Source organism: Lytechinus pictus, chromosome 1 (assembly GCF_037042905.1).
Source record: "Lytechinus pictus isolate F3 Inbred chromosome 1, Lp3.0, whole genome shotgun sequence".
NCBI classification, from domain to species: domain Eukaryota; kingdom Metazoa; phylum Echinodermata; class Echinoidea; order Temnopleuroida; family Toxopneustidae; genus Lytechinus; species Lytechinus pictus.
In genome coordinates this window covers 2033158-2049937 of record NC_087245.1, presented here as the reverse complement: position 1 = coordinate 2049937, position 16780 = coordinate 2033158, and the positions used below count along the sequence as shown (strand labels likewise).

At 34.7% G+C, this 16780-nt stretch overlaps 1 protein-coding gene across 3 annotated transcripts in view; it reads left to right on the top strand.

Annotated features, from left to right (window-relative positions):
- The window catches only part of LOC129255707 (trafficking kinesin-binding protein 1-like), a 56366-nt gene that overhangs the window by 12981 nt on the left and 26605 nt on the right, over window positions 1–16780 (top strand). The window contains exon 1 of one of the 3 annotated variants that reach the window (XM_064105092.1): window positions 6579–7797. The exons of 1 other annotated variant lie outside the window; for it this stretch is intronic. In XM_064105092.1, the coding sequence (XP_063961162.1) occupies window positions 7728–7797 (70 nt within the window). In that variant the 5' untranslated portion in view covers window positions 6579–7727. Of the gene's footprint in view, window positions 1–6578; window positions 7798–8790; window positions 10293–16780 lie in introns of those variants that run through there. One more of the 3 variants, XM_064105062.1, reaches the window with a different exon arrangement.

Sequence of the window (16780 nt, the reverse complement as noted above, 5' to 3'; positions counted from 1 at the left end):
GCATTGGAAGGGGATACTGCTAGTGTATTTCTGACAACTACTGCTTAGATTCAATAGTGAAGTTGTGGATGGAAGACACACTAGGATTTCTATGAACCATGACATGGGAAACTGTCCAGGGCTGATGTTTTTTTAAACTTATCTGGATTGAATGGTAAAGTGTGACACATCTCTAAACCAAATATGAACAAGGGCAGCTGACGGTCGCCGAGGTGTTGTGAAAATCTGAATACAGGGTATTTTCATATAAGCAGAGAGAAGTAGATTGAGTATTGTTTTACCATCTACATGTACCATCCATTGTTGGAAGCATTTGTCTCTCTCTCTCTGTGTATCAACTCCATTCATCCTTGGATATTAGATAAACAACTAATGTAGTATTGGAAATATTTTCTTTTTTCTATTGATAATTGTAGGTTTGAAATACCTTTACTTTTATCAACAGCATACTAGGTGTGATTGAATACTTCACTGTTTACTACGGAGTGAAGGGATGGGCATTTGTCTGAAGAGCAACTATATGTAATTCTGATTTGAATGTCTCCTAGATTTCTTCTTGTTGATCGTTACCATAGCAACGTGAGTATGGCTTACAGCTCTCCCTGAGAAGTGTTGAAAAACTGCCTTTGAGTTAGCTTCATCCTCTTCAAACCTGACCTTGTGATCCGTAAGACGTTATTCTTCAACTGACCGACACAGGGGATAGATAATGTGATTTTGTAGACTATGCATACATCCATGACACTCTGCAATCTAATTGTCATATTGCCATCTCTTTAGTTGATAAAGTTACATTTCATAATACCGGTCTCGCGTTTCTCAACAAAGAGAGGATACTGAATCTGCTGGATGATTTGTGCGGAATGAATTAAATAGCTAACATAGCAAGTAATGGAACCTGTCGTTTTACTACTTCAGGAGCATTATGGTTAAATTGATAAATTTGTCTTCGTTTTGAAGGATGAGAAGGAAGATGAGCTGTTGCCATGGAAATTGACCTATCTGTTTTCCTCAGTCTTGATGTTGCTTGTAGAACTGTGTATATTGAAGCAATGTATGAAAGCACCTAAGATAGCTGTTTTATAGATTGATTTGTTATTTGTTTAAAATATTGGAATAACTTTGGTTGATATCTACAGCATATATCTTGAAACATTTTTCGCACCATCTTTCTACTCTAATACAATATGATCTTGAATAGCCAGAGGAATATTATATTTGGAATTATGACTCTCATCTTCTTGTCATGATGTTGGTGCTGGACTTCCATGCACTCTCGGTAGAGAGATTATGAGTAGGTCAGTCAAAGTTGATAAAGATGAAGATCCCCTTGCTTGGATATACGATGAAGAGGACCTCAGAGGTAATGTAAACCCTTTGACTTTATATGAATTCAGTAATTCTCATAAGATTGGTACAGGGGTCACATTGTTTCATTTAATCATACTGGAGCTAAGGAGGGATCCTTCTAGTTATCGTCAGATCCATGGAGGGAGAAGGAAGTTACTAGGGCTGCGTTTATGCGACCTCAAGCCAGAATCATGATTTGAATCATGATTTGAATCATGATTTGAATCATGATTCAAAACACAAACATGAATCACAATATCACAGAATCAGCGTTTAGACGACCTTCATTCCAATGCCGTTTCTCCTCAGATTCGGGCCAATCCAGTGCGCATCACTAGTGCGCAGTTTGACAGAGGAAGTTTTTCGCACCTGTTTCGGCTCTCGAAAAATCTTTTGCTTCCAGAATTCAGTCTATACCTCATTTTGTTTACTTCTATATGCTTCTATTCATCTTGTTAGTTTATCCAAAATGGGGTTCGGAAGTGAATTTCAGCGTAGATCCAATTTAATATTGATACTGTATACTCAACAACAACTGAGATCATTGTCTGTCCAGATAATTCATTTACTAGAACTTTAAGTTGAAGACATGACCAAAAAATGAAAAGTAGTGGACGATGCGATGACCAACACAGAACTTGAACATGACAAAAAATGCATGCGTAGTACAAAATCATGTACATACAATGAACATATAGAGCTCCTTGAGCTTGGCAAGAGTCAAACCGAAAATAGCCCGACACAACAGTGAGGTCATAGAATCATGATTGTAATCACGATATCGTTTATTCGAACATTTTCGTACGTGATTCTGCAGAAACGTCTTTCCAAACGCCCCTTTTTTCGTGTTTCATGTTTGTGATTCTAATCATGATTATATTCAATTTCGACTAAACGCAATCGTGATTCTGCAGAATCGTGATTTGAATCATGATTCAGATCATGATTCTAGGGTAAAAAAGTGGCGGATAAACGCACCCTAGTACTCGGTAAAAGTTTGATTATGAAACACCATGCCCCTGTTGCTCTCAGCTTGGTCATAGCAACTAACAATGTTAGTCCAGGCAACCGTCAATGATGATAGTTGTAATTGAAACATTAATGAGTTTGTTATTGATAACCAGCTAGCAACCTTCCCCGGTTTAAGAAAAAAAACTTTGGCCTACATTATAGTACACATATTGCTGTAGGATCTGAGTTAAAACTAAATCTACCCTTTAAAAAAATGTTGGTTTTATTTTTTCAAAATAAATTTTTATCTATTTTTGGAAATCAATTTGGAATTATAATTTACATAGTTCTTTATCCTCCAAATTTCAAGCAGAGATTTCATATTAAAATGATATTAAATTTAAAATCAAATGCTATAAGATTGATACACAGTAAACAAGGAACAGGGGATGTAAAAGTGCATTTTCCAAGTATTTTATTCATTAATGTTAAATACTCTGTTCGATACTTTTGCTCTGCCATGATAACAGTAAAGAGTTTCATAGTTGTAGTGGCAAACAAACAACACACAGAATCGTAACTCACAAATCCCTGCTACATGTAGATGTTTCACACACCCATTGTTCATATTTGCAAATAATCAACTTATTTTAACCTTGGCAATAGTAAGAAATATTGCTCAGTGGAAAAATATTCTCATTAGCAAGTGGGCGTATATTGGTGATACCGTTCATGTACATGTACAGTGTATGTGTAGTACTTATGAATTGATGTACAGTACATGTACACATCTGTTTTGAGAACTATTCATTCTGATGTGATTTGATAGAAAACAAATGAAACTAAAAAGATTTTTTTTAATATAACAGTCAGTTGTAATCGTAAGGAATGATTTTGATATCGAAATCATTCCTTACAATTGACTGTTTGGTGACAAAAAATTGCAGATTATAGAATTCGGCACAAGAAATCTTTCATTATATTCATATTCACTTTCTTGAGGTACCAATAATGACACATTGCTTCTGATTGCATTTTTTATGCCCCCGCAAACGAAGTCTGGAGGGGGCATTAAGCGTTGCCCCTGTCTGTCCGTCCCCCCACTTGGTTTCCACACAATATCTCGAAAAATATTTAATGGATTTTAAAAATATTTGGTGTGTAGGTAGATGACAACAAAATACAGGCTAAGTTCGAATTCAGAGTCCGCAGGTCGAAGGTCACAGCTCATTAAATAGGCAAGTTGGTTTCCGCATGATAACTTATGAAATATTCAACGGATTAAAAAAAATTTGAGTGCTTAGGTTGATGACACCAAAATACAGGCTAAGTTCGAAGTCAGAGTCCGCAGGTCAAAGGTCACATCTCATAATATATGCGAGTTGGTTTCCACATGATAAGTTTGGAAATATTCACCAGAATATTAAAAATGCTTGGTGTCTGGGTAGATGACACCAAAATACTGTCAGGTCACATCAAATGATCTGACTGCCATCTTCTGTCAGAGATTATTATGGAAAGGGTGAGTTTTTAGGTCAAAGGTCTAAATTTGTTCATTATGTATATGCATTTTGGTTTCTGCACGATATTAAGTTTAATCATATTGAATGAATTTCTGATCGCGTTATAAAGCGGGGGCATCTGTGTCCTTTGGACACGTAAAATTTCTAGTTTGCAAATAATTTTGTGACATAGAAAATTTCAGGACTTTCAGAAAGATATTTGGGATATTTCTTCTACTCTCATGCCTCTCTACTGATAGATTTGATGGTAAACAAGGTGGGTTTGCTTTCTGAAACGGTTGTCATGGCAATTCTGTCAATGAATATGGCATCGCATGTTCTAGGATAAAGCCACTTTAGGTGATCGCTACTGATCAGTGTGCCAAAGATTCTACTTGAACTGAATGTAAGGATTTCACTACACATAACATGTACTGGTGGCTTGCCATAATGAAGTAGTTTTCTCCTTGGCCATATCATGTGATGGGGCAACAACTGGGCAACAGAAATTGATAGGGAGAGTTGAGGCCCTCTACTAGAAAGGTAGATACTACATGTACATAGAGGAAGAATTAACATATTTTCTGAGAAAAAACACATTTTTAGGAAAATGTTTATGTACATGAACTGTTGTATTCTGTTTTTGTACTAGAATTTATTATGAAACTAAATGATGTATGTAAACAACATCCTGGATATTTTGAAAGTACATGAATAAGAATATGTTTGAAAGGTTGTTTGAAATTGAATGAAGGAAATTGTGACCAATTTTATTCTTTGGTTCATGATTTGTAGGGCTAGGCCTATGTGTTTGAAGGGTTATATGTTGACTTGGTATCATGTCTGCAACATTAAAGGCCGTAGACAAATGTGACCAAGGTATATCATTAGAATTTAGAAGTTAAAGGACAAGTCCACCCCTCAAAAAAGTTGATTTGAATAAAAAGAGAAAATCCAATAAGCATAACACTGAAAATTTCATCAAAATAGGATGTAAAATAAGAAAGTTATGACATTTTAAAGTTTTGCTTAATTTCACAAAACAGTTATATGCACATCGTGGTGGGTATGCAAATGAGGATGACGCCATCCACTCACTATTTCTTTTATATCTTATTATATGCAATAGGGAATATTCTATTTTTCTCCTCATTGTTAAGTGAAACAACGATTAATTCCTCCCTGAACATATGGAATGAGCATTGTTTTATACTATATGATGCAGTCAAGTTGGTCCTTATTGTCAAATCTATAAAAAATGAAATATTGTATAATTCAAACAATAAAAAACAAAAGAACTAGTGAGTGAGGGACACCATCGACTGTCCAATTTGAGTTGTGCATATCACTGTTTTGTGAAAAATAAGCAAAACTTTAAAGTGTCATAACTTTCTTATTTTACATCCAATTTTGATGAAATTTTCAGAGTTTTGCTAGTTTGATTTTTCTCTATTTATTCAAATCAACATTTTTCTGTGGTGGACTTGACCTTTAACAATTTATCCTACATATCTTGGAAGATGTATAGCACAGCTCTGCTACATTTCATGCTAATGTGAACTATTCTTTTCATCAGAAACTTCTTGATTTAGATGAAGATAAAAAGGAAAAAACAAAGCTACTGAAGTTGGATAGAAGTCTATTTCCCTGTTTTGAAGGATAAAATATGAAAAGATCACTGTCATTATCAAAACAAAACTGTTAAAATATTATGCAAAATAATAGTATACAGTGTCAGCAATTTATGAAAAAATAGCCATGTTAAATGTGCCTCAGTTATGATCCTCTGACATTGCTGAAATAATTGTAATTGATGCATCCTTCGGGAGGGCATGAAAGGTAGGCCTACATGTGTTATTATTTCAAACTTAGTACCATTAATATGCTGTATTGTCTGACAATGATAATTATGCGAGTTATTCCTACTTGTAGGCCTACATGTAGGCTTCCTTTATATTTTGAGCTCATTAGCAAGATTTGAAGAAGAGAAAAATTGTCACCAAATGAGCTGATAAGAAGGGTGTAATTGAGGCCATCTTGCACTGTGTTTAGGAGCTAATTGAATTATCTACTTCCCTTTTTTATTTTCAATCTAATCACTTGCATGTCATGGTACTTTGGATGATTTATTTTCAGGACATGGGGTTGCGTGTACAGTGCCTTGTGATTTTTAAACAAGATTATTGTCTTATACAGAATTTTCATAATATGCAGAAGGGCAATCTAAAATTCATCAAAAGGTGAAAAACTAACATATAGAGCTGAAATTAATAATATATTTATATTCTTTCAAAGAATTGAAATTTAAAACTAGTCACAGTATTTTCTCTCTTTCAGTAAAAAAAATTGAATTGATTTATTGTTGAATGGAAATTAATATCAATACACCATGATAAACAAATTAGCATAAAGGATTGTAAGTGCTTTCCACCTTTAGTGGAAAGTATTATGATCATTTTAATTATTGACTCGGTCTTTAGCTACATGTACCTTTTGGCCCAAAGCACAGATCATAAAATTAAAACTAAATGGAGGGGATAATGCCTCCAACGTATCCAACCATGAATCCAGGAGGACTGTGGAAATATCATAAAAATCTCCTAATCTTGATCTGTTTCTGAAATCCTCTTCAAGCTGTTAATAAGCAGTGATCCAAGACTTCCTCAACCCTGGTGATCATTTCAGGACATTAGCAAAATCCTGTTATCCTCTCTCCTTTGAGGCAGTCAGGTGATTAGTGTCCAATCAGCATTCTTAAAAAACGGGCAATCTAGCGAACGCGCAAGATCAATGTCACCCATGATTCACCTTCAGATTGGCTCAAAATGTTCAGTGTGGACGTGACAAAGTAGCACGAGCCACTTTCCAAATAGTGAAACATTTAGATAAAATTATTTGCAGGGGGCAGACATTTAGTGCGCCGAGGTGGCTAAGCTGTCTGCCTCGTTGGATTTTGAAGAAGTCAGTCTTACTGGAAGCAAGGAGTTAATCCTTGCTGGAAGTCAGATCTTGAGCTGTGCTCATGGCTTTTGTGGGATTTTCTCAAGTTGGATTTTTTTAAATCCATATCCTGTAGAAGGTGTTCCTATACTCCAGAGAACATTAGTGACTTTATGTACTTTCTTTAAAAGATGTTTGGCATCTCATATGTTCATTTTGTTTGTGTCGAGTAGTTCAAAGAACATTTCTTGTGAAAAGGAAACAGGATTGGCTTCATGTAATTTCATGATTTATGAATTGGACTATCAAACTTGTTTATGTAATGCCATGGCCGAGAAATATCAATATTTTTGTTTGAAGAACTGATCGCAAAAGATAGGGCATGGTAAGCTTTGGGTATACATGTACATGATGCCTACGTGAGCAAACACCATATTTATGAGAGTTCTTCAAGATGGAATGATCTCGACAAGGTTTATCTTGGTTGTTTGGACTTGAGTGTCATCAGTGATCCTCTGCACGATTTTCCATGAATTATAATCTTCCAGAACCAAAATCCAAGAAATAAAACAATTTGTAATTGTTGCAATGAGCTCATTCTCTCTCGTATCTACAGTTAAACAAATTACTGCTGGAAGACACTTTGATGCATTTCTTGAGATCATCCAATACTATCTGTTTGAAGAACAACTGTTTAACTTTGACCAAAAATTGTTTGAAAGTACATATACACTGTTGGTCAATGGACATCTGCCAATAAGCAACCACTTGCCCATCTCAAGGCTGTCAATCTCAAAGATTCCTCTGTTGTCAAGTTTTGTGAATTCTTGGAGAACTGGAAAGTCTTTAAAAAGATACGACCCAAAGATATATCATAAACTTGAAGTTGTCTTTGACAATCTCCAGATAGGAAATAGATGTTTTGGTTGACAGGTTTTCTGTGGATTCCCCAGGTTCCTTGAGGACTCTTCAGATATCTTCAAGATGGGCAGACTACAAGATGAACTTGGTTTTCAGCTGCGCACTGTCTGCTTGAGGCGCAGGGCATCGATAGGTTGGTTACATGATTTATCTTATCTAATATCTCATTTATTGATTTACAGCAACACATTAAAAAATATGTATCACTGACAGTAAGTAAAAAGTAATTGTTCATTTGCATGACTTTGATTGTGAGATTGTAAAAGTGAAGTGAGAAATGTACATTAGGGCGATTCCATACGTGTCGACAACAATTTCTCGTCACTTTAATAGCTGAATCCTTGAGCAATAAAATTTTCTTTTTTGTCAATGATAAAGTTTTAGTGGGCAGCCATGTGAAAAAATGATAACCAACAAAGAATGTTTGATTGTGGGTGAATTAAAGGTGAAAATGTTGTATGTCGTACGGGACTCAGAAATGTCCCGTATGAATTGAAATTCCTCGTTTGTTTAGACAGCAAGTTGAAAAGTTTTGTGAAAATGGCTGATTTTTCTAGCATGGAATCGCCCATTAGCACTACATGTAATTTTCATATCACACATTTATTTGATCTATTTGATCTTACACAGATAGAGTATACATGTACATGTATATATGATCAGAGCAGAAGGGGGTAGTAAAATGAGATATTTCTTTATAGTGGAGGTACATGTATGGAAAATTCTACTAAATTAGCAGAGCAAGACCTCTGTTGTCTCCTTTTGAGAAAGCAGCCCCAATTAGGAAACGAGAAGAAACAAAAGAGAAAAAAATGATTAAACAGAAATCAAATTACACAGAGTATTGTTGTTTTTTTAGCTTATATGGCGCGTATCATTCAGTAGTGAATATTTGCGCCAAATATTGGAGAATAAAGTCAGTAGTCTCAATCCAGGCAAACCTATAACCAACAATGATTTGTGTGTTAAATGTGAAACCTCGGTCAAATCCATGAATGAGAGACTATAAATTCATGACATCATGATAAATAATCATTGATGTTGTACTTTGGTCATAACCCTGGTAATCAAACGACTATTAACATTGCTCAAGTACTACATCTAGAGGCAGCGCGCCCAGTATCCCATCAGTTAAGAGGAAACCAGCTCGTGCGACAGGTTTCCGTTTTCCAGACATCCTCTGTTGGGTGCGATCTCCTGGTCTCTTTAAAACCAATTGTCGCCGATCCACAATGGCACTGAAACAAAAGTGGAAATGCCATAGGAGTGTTCCTTACAAGTTATTCATCTGTGATTAGTGGAGCACCGTGAGTGCTCCACTAAATGTTCCTGATTTTAGAAGATCCACTCAAAAATTATATCTTCTAAAGAACTTGCATACTGAACTTCTAGTGAGATCAGTCAGTCATTAATGATACCTCTACAGCCTCTTGTATTGGACTTCCAGCAAGTGTTCTTTGTGTTAGACTTTACAAGAACCATCACAGATTCAGTCTTGTCTGCAGTCATGCTTGTTTTGTTACCAACAAATTTGCAGCAGGAAACCAAACTACAGGTTTTGCTCATGGACTTTGTTGCGCGTCAACAGGATTTTTCCTTTTCTGTATTACCATTGCTCAATTTCCTTTTACATTTTGAAAGACAACAGCGTTTGTGTTGATTCATATACAGCATTATTACTAGTAGAAAGTGGAACTGTAGTACAGTTGGAAAGTGACCAAGTCTACTTTGACAACGGAACTTTTTGTTGATACTTATATTTCTCCAAATAATACTTTATCGTACTAAAAACACTGAAATTAAATCATCATTTAGTTTGAAGATTAGCAGAGATTTCTCTTGTGAACTTTATTCATATTTTACACTTATTTTGCCTTCAGTATTCTTGAAACCTGCAAATCATTCCGCTATTGGCACTTGCGGGAAGAAGAGAAGTCACTTGTTCTACCACAAGCGTTTTGTAAAGGGTAAAATATCTTGGTTGCGGCATCTGTTCTACCCACATTTCAACCCATTTTCTGGAAAGCCAAGTTGCTAAGTGAACACACAAACATATGCTGAAAACTTTTTAATCTTTGAGCTCAAGATCTGATTGAATCCGTCACCTGCTTAGCCTGCTCTCTGCATCTTAATTCTCCTGCAGAATATGTAGAATTGCAGTTTGGAAACAGGTGCTTGGTGTACACTCCTGATTCACGTCCTGTTGCTCTGCTAACTAAAAAGAATATTTCTGACCTTGAAATACTGTTCTTCTAATTATGACCAAGTTCATTATTCAACTTGAAGCAGGACCTCATTATTGATGTAATCCTGAACATTGAAGAAACATTTTGAAAATATACTGTCTTCTTCTGGAGTTAGGAACCTGGAGACAGCTCTAGTTCCCCCCCATTCAAGTACTGGTTTATGTTTGAGAGTTACACCATCCTACACCAAATTTGCTGTAAGAGGTGTCCACTCTTCTGAAAATGCAAGAACAGATAGATCTGTTGACAGTAACTATTGATCCAGTCTAAGGCTGGTTCTTGATTGTGATGGAATACTCCGTAACCGATCTCAGTATGAAAGATGAATGGGATTTCATTCACTCCTATCTTTATGATTGTCTAGAGATAGGAGAGCTCTATTGTAAGTATCTCTTTCTGCTGTCACCAATGATGAAATATATGACAAAATCATGCGTAAAATACATTGCATTTTAAATTTTACTTTCAGTACTATGACTTACATGAACACAGATTGACATAAGATCAAGCACCCTGATTATAGTACTCTTTATTATATTCTTATTATGTTATATGAAGTAACTCTTCTCAAAAACATATTGCAAGTTTGAATAATAAACTTACTCCCTAAAATAAGTTTACAGTAGACCCAGTATATTCATGGATTTATTGGCAATAAGACATTTCTTGATTTGAAAAATAACTTGGGCTTTGATGAAATTGCTGTTTTCTGTGACAAAATTAAAAAAAATATATGTTGAAATTCAAGTTGCATTTTGTTGCTGATTCCATAAACCTAATTTTTTGTTAGTTTTTTTTCTTCCAAAATTGAGTTTTTTCAAATCACATTTTGGAGACCGGCCAAGGTGTGGGACATTCATAAAATCATTGGCAATTTGTACTTCAGCTTTTTAAATTTGATTGCAAGATTGTGATGCAAATGTATCCCTATTTCAAATTAGTAAATTGAACTCCGCGTACAGATTTTTATGAATTGCAATTACCGGTATATTCACAAATTGAACTATTCTATCTTGTTTGGTAGGCTCAGGATTATTTTCATACATTGAGACATCTGTTAAGGACATATATCGATTAACTTGATTCTGTTTTCATTGGAGTAAATTTCAATAAAGGTTGATTTTTGTTTATATTACAATATATATATTATTCAATGGATCCCAGGTTAAATGTGTCAATTGTCCTTAAACTTTGTCAACCAAGGTAACAAACAGGTGTCATGAGCATATAGTTGAAAAAGTGGGAGCTTTCTATAAATAAATCATGTGGCAGATGCATAATAGTATATACTGGTTCCATGACATTTGCTCTGGCAACAATTGCACCACTCTAAATTCCACACACTAATTGAATGACCAACTCCAACCCTGGGTTTAACACTATACCCTATCCTAAACTCAACCCTAAACCTAACGTAAAACCCTATTGCAACCTTCACCCTACATCTAGGATGAAATTAAGCCTGGAGCAATTGTCGCAGGAGCAAATGTCGTGTCACCTTTTGTACCTAGAACATTTATTTAGAACTTTAAACAATTTGGAAGGTACAGTAGATATTATTATTATTGAACGTTGACACTATTTGAAAAACTGATCAAGTTTAGCATACGTCCATTTCAGCATTAAATAGATTTTCAGAAACTACACCAACAAGGTAGTAAAAAATTCAATGAATACAATATAAAACAAGAGCTATATAGCTCCAAACCTCAAAGACTTTAATTTAAACAGGGTATTGTGACTAGCATTTCCCTGGTGTAAAATACTCCACAAAAATGACTCAAAATGCTAGAATAATATGACCTATTGAGACATTGCCTCTAGAATCAGCTTACACTGTACACCAATATGGTTTTTAATGGTAGAATACAGATTTATACATGTATGTTGACATTAACATATTCCAAAACTTGTTATCCCTGGATATGTACTTTTCATGTCCTGAACACCATCATACAATACAATACTAAAAAATATAAACAAAAGAAAGTCAAATAACAAAAATATAGTTAATCAAGACCCACCAAAACTTAATTTCAAATTTCCTTGAAGTATTTCTTCAACTATGAATAAGATATCCTATGAAACAATCTACCATCTAATTGCACAGTGTTTCATAGATAAATATCATAAAAGCTATGGATAATCCAAGAATGAAAGCTAAAAATCCTTTTGTTACAAAACAATAGATGAAACTGACCTTGGACTGATAGTGAAACATAATACAAAGCAAGCATACCATGAAAGATCAAATACACATAGGTTGGGATTTCCTCCTTTTGGATATAGTGACCTCAGAAATACATTTCCTAAAACAGAATTAAGGGAAAAGATTGTGTGTATGAATTATTGAACCATAAAGTTGCATACGAAGCTAAATAAAGGGGGGGGGGTTGAGGTTGGGTTTGGGATACATTGCGATATTTTATAATTTGAAAGAAAATGAAATGAGCAAGTTTGAAATTGATAATTCACTATTAATTATTATTAATGTTTATAGTTGCCTTTAGTGTTAACAAGTTACATCAACCAGATATCCAAGAAAATTGAACAAAATTAGGTTGTTAAAAATACAATAAAACAATGTTAAACAATACCTAAATGTGTTTTTTTTTGGAGGGGGGGCAGCCCAATCTCCCATAGGAATGCAAGTGAATGCATTGTTCTGACTCTTTCTTGATACTTGTATTGGTCGACTTATTGTTCACAGGAAAACAGGCCATTTACTTTGCAGCATCTACTTTTTGCAGATGTGCTGATTGAAATTAATGAAAGTGGGTGGAAGTCTTTTTGAAATTATGCAATTCAGCAGATCACTGACATTCAGGAAAACCAGGCAGGATTGAAAAGTCTGTGTACAGATGCAAGTCGTGATATCAGATAATCACTTACATTATAACGCCTGAAATGGTCGCCCCATTGATATTAAAATTTAAAAGAATCCTTCGGTTGCTATGGATATATCCTTGGTCCCTGGATATTGATTGTATAATTTGTTATAGATAATTCATAATTGCATTGTTAACACATTCTTGCCTAATATTCTCCTTTAAGAGTTTTACTCATGTTGCTAGTGTATAGGAAATGACCCTTGGAGCAGAAGTACATTCTGTCATCAAGCTGGTTTTGATAAAAGAAGAGAAACAAGATAAATATATAAAAGAAGGTTTTTAGTGAAAATCCATCATAGAAAGAGAAAAAAAACCCACATTTTACAATGTAAGAGTTGTTAGGGAACCAGAGTATTGTTTAAGCTGAAAAACATACACTTTAAAAATGACATTTGAATATGTTCATTTCATTTTAAACTTAAGTAATTGTATTGACAAAGATCCAATGATTATTATTTTTTTACAAGAAAGCCAAACTTATGCACAAACTTATGCACATGTTGCTATGTGTAATATTGAGTCTTGTTCTGAATGCCAAGAATTTTCTTCAGAATATACTGATAAGAAATAGCTCTATAATTAGCCACAGTATTTAAAGATATGATTAATTTTGTTCCAATTAGCCTTAATTCAATGAGAGAAGGACTAGTTTTGTTGTCTATAGATTATAGGACAACTGTGTTATTTGTCACTCATTTTTAAGAGTCACATTTGATGACTTATCCAGCTGTATATCATGTTTCACAGGAAAAAGTGTGTATTTCAATTACTAATTAATATTCTCCTTTCAGGAATGCATAATATCTGAATTATTTTATTGGCATTGACCCTGTATTACATCTGCTTTTTGTTGCATTAAGATAAACTACTTGATATTGTCTCAGATATCAGAATGTGATTCAAAAGTAATCTTCCCATATTGGAATGGTAGAATTATTACAATATTTTGAAGAGCTCTTCATGTATATTTCATAATAATATTCTATTCTCTATAGTGCATGATGATGATACATCAGAATGTCTCCACAGTACACCTTTATGTATGATATTTTCAGCAGTATATTACACATGTATTATAGTATTTTTGTGGTTGTAGTTCATACTACCCCTGGAATACTTCATCACAGAAAATTCAACAAGTGTCTTCTAGGTGTTATAAAATGATAAAAATGAAAAACTTAGTCATGCGATTGCCATAGTAACCCGATAAAACTTCTCTGTTGGCAGTGATTTTATGTTAGAATGGTAGATAAATATTTAAACATACTCAGTGTACCAGGATACCAAAAATATTCTGTTGAAACAAATTAAACAGGAATGGCGATGGAGCAGATAGATTTTACACTTTAAACATGCTAAAATTGATTGTTAGAACCTAATTGTAATACACATAAATTTCTCAGAGCAGCAGTTTATCTTGCTGGTATAGAGAGGTAAAGATAGAGCCACCAAACTTTTAATACATGTGTATTGTGAATGTCTGACCTGGAAAAGGATTGCATTAATTATTGCAACTAATCCTTGTTTATGGGTGTGGTATTTTGACCTCTTCAAATCAAAGTTCAACAAAATTATTAGAATGACTAATTTGACTTATTTTGAGGGATATTGGATAACTGGCAAATGTCTCCCTCAATCTCTTCGTCTTTGTTTCTGAATTTTTGTTATGTTCATATTTCATTGATGGTTTTCAACTACAGGATGGAAATATAGAAACCAGTAGGCAATTGCTGAGGCACGGTTGCAATCAGTATGATTAATTACATGTATTTTTTTTCTTTTCTTTTGAAAAAATCAAAATGCCCAAATATTACAATTTATAATTACATTATACTTTTCATGAATGGGTAAATTGTTCTCCATGCTCTATTGTTTGTCATCATCTTTTCAAAGCTGGTCACACAGGGAATTTAAAGAATGTTTTGTGTGTAAAGTGAGTTTTGGTTGGACTGATGAAAGGTATTATTTGTAAGAATGAAAATACAAAATTCTTCTTTTTTTGTTTTGATTTAATTATATTCCGGCTGAATTTTTCCTCTACTTATATGACTTCTATATCACTCTTCTTATCTGTGTGCATTTTTAAGTGATAATTTGAAGAAAAAAAAGTCACAAGCCAATCTAATCAAGCTAGAAAATAATTTCCAAAGACATTTAAAAAGCAACAGATGTGCATGATTCTTAGTATAGATAACATTATGACACTGTTGAACATCATATGTTTACAATATTCATATGCAGCAAGCAGCAACAAAATTTAAGGCAAAGGACACCCCTAAAGTAAAATGACCCAATCCATTGAAACAGGGGCCCTTTTAGATCATAAAGAAACTTTGTAAATTGCTATTAAATTATAATCATACATGTACATGTATATAGCCCTAGTAAAGGAAAATTCTCTCTGAGTGTACATGTATTCTTATACTGTTAACACAGCCATGTACAACATGTACATCATACATCTACATAGCATTGCATTGCATTGGTTTTGTATGTAGTTCACTCCCGGGGGGGGGGGGGGCACTCGACCAAAAAAGTGGTAGGGGTGTGCCGCGGGCGAGGCAAAAAACGGGGGCCTTGGAGCGGGCTTATTGTAAAAAGGAGGGTCCTCGGAACGGGCTTCGGAACTACAAATGTTTGTGAAAACGGGGGTCCTCGGAACGGATCTCCGTATCTCTGTGAGTGCGTATGCATCCCTATGGAACGGGCAATCGTGCATGACGCAGCTAGCGCGGCCTCCGCCGGGTGCGCTCGCGCTTTAGGCGATGGTCGAAAAGCGCTCTACGGCCGCTTTTCACCAAAATTGTAGCACATCAATGCGACCGGAACGGCGTAACGAAAAATATGCGAAGCTTTGGAGCGGATTTCTTTCTTCATTTTTCTCGATAAGAAGGAAATGCTATGCCTTGGAGCGGCTTTCTTTGTTCTTTTTCTCAATAAGACAAAAATGCTATGCCTTGGAACGAAAATTTTAGTGTAAAAATGGGGGTCCCCTCCGCGGCACATACCCACTATGCATTATATACTGATTGCCCCCCCCCCCCCGGGAGTTCACTACTACATGTAGGAAGAGGAAGTGATAATGTAGCGGAAACAGTTGTTTTATTAATTGCACTCAACATGACACTTTTTACAGGAGAATAATATGTGAATATATGCAGATGAAAGGCCCTTTCAGGAAAACCTTGTATAGTATATTACAGTACAGAACAGAGAGAAACACACTTTTGCATGGTAGCTGTTCAAGCAGTTCAAAAGAATGACTAACATTAATTAATAATGGATCGTCAATATAAAATGATACACACAAAGCATGTTCTTGAGAATCCTCAATTCTCTAATGATTTATTACATAACAAACATTCAGTGAGTTTTTAAAAACAAACCAATCTTTTCCAATCTAATGCCAGAAGAAACAATTTTAGGAAAAATAAAGCCATCTAATGTGTTTAAGGACCGTGTAATTTCATGTATGGGTAATGATCTATGTATTATATCTGTGACGTCTATCACTAATAGAATTGTTTACCAGGTTTCAACCATTGTCTGGTCTGGGTTTTCTACATGGAAATAGGAATTTCCCTTCTTTCCTCTTTGGGAGGTTGATGACATACCTCTTCCAGAAAAACAGGAAACATTTAAAGTAAAGTCCATGAACATTTAATATCATACCAATGTGTATTTGGAAAAGATCATGAAAGGGATGAGGAGACTATCAATTCCTCACCCCAAGAATAAAATCGTAACAACTAGTAATTTGATAAACAGAAAAACTCCTATTTTATTATAATGGACCACAATTGATGTTTATGGACATAACATTGAGTCCTTCATTACGAATGATAGTTAGCCTATGAGGATGATAGCCTTTTAATATGTAGTTTCCTTCTTTTTTTTCTTTTTTTTTGGGGGGGGGGGGCAGGTGAAATATGCTTTATAGAGACAACATCTATAGTGACAGTACAGTTATTAATATCAA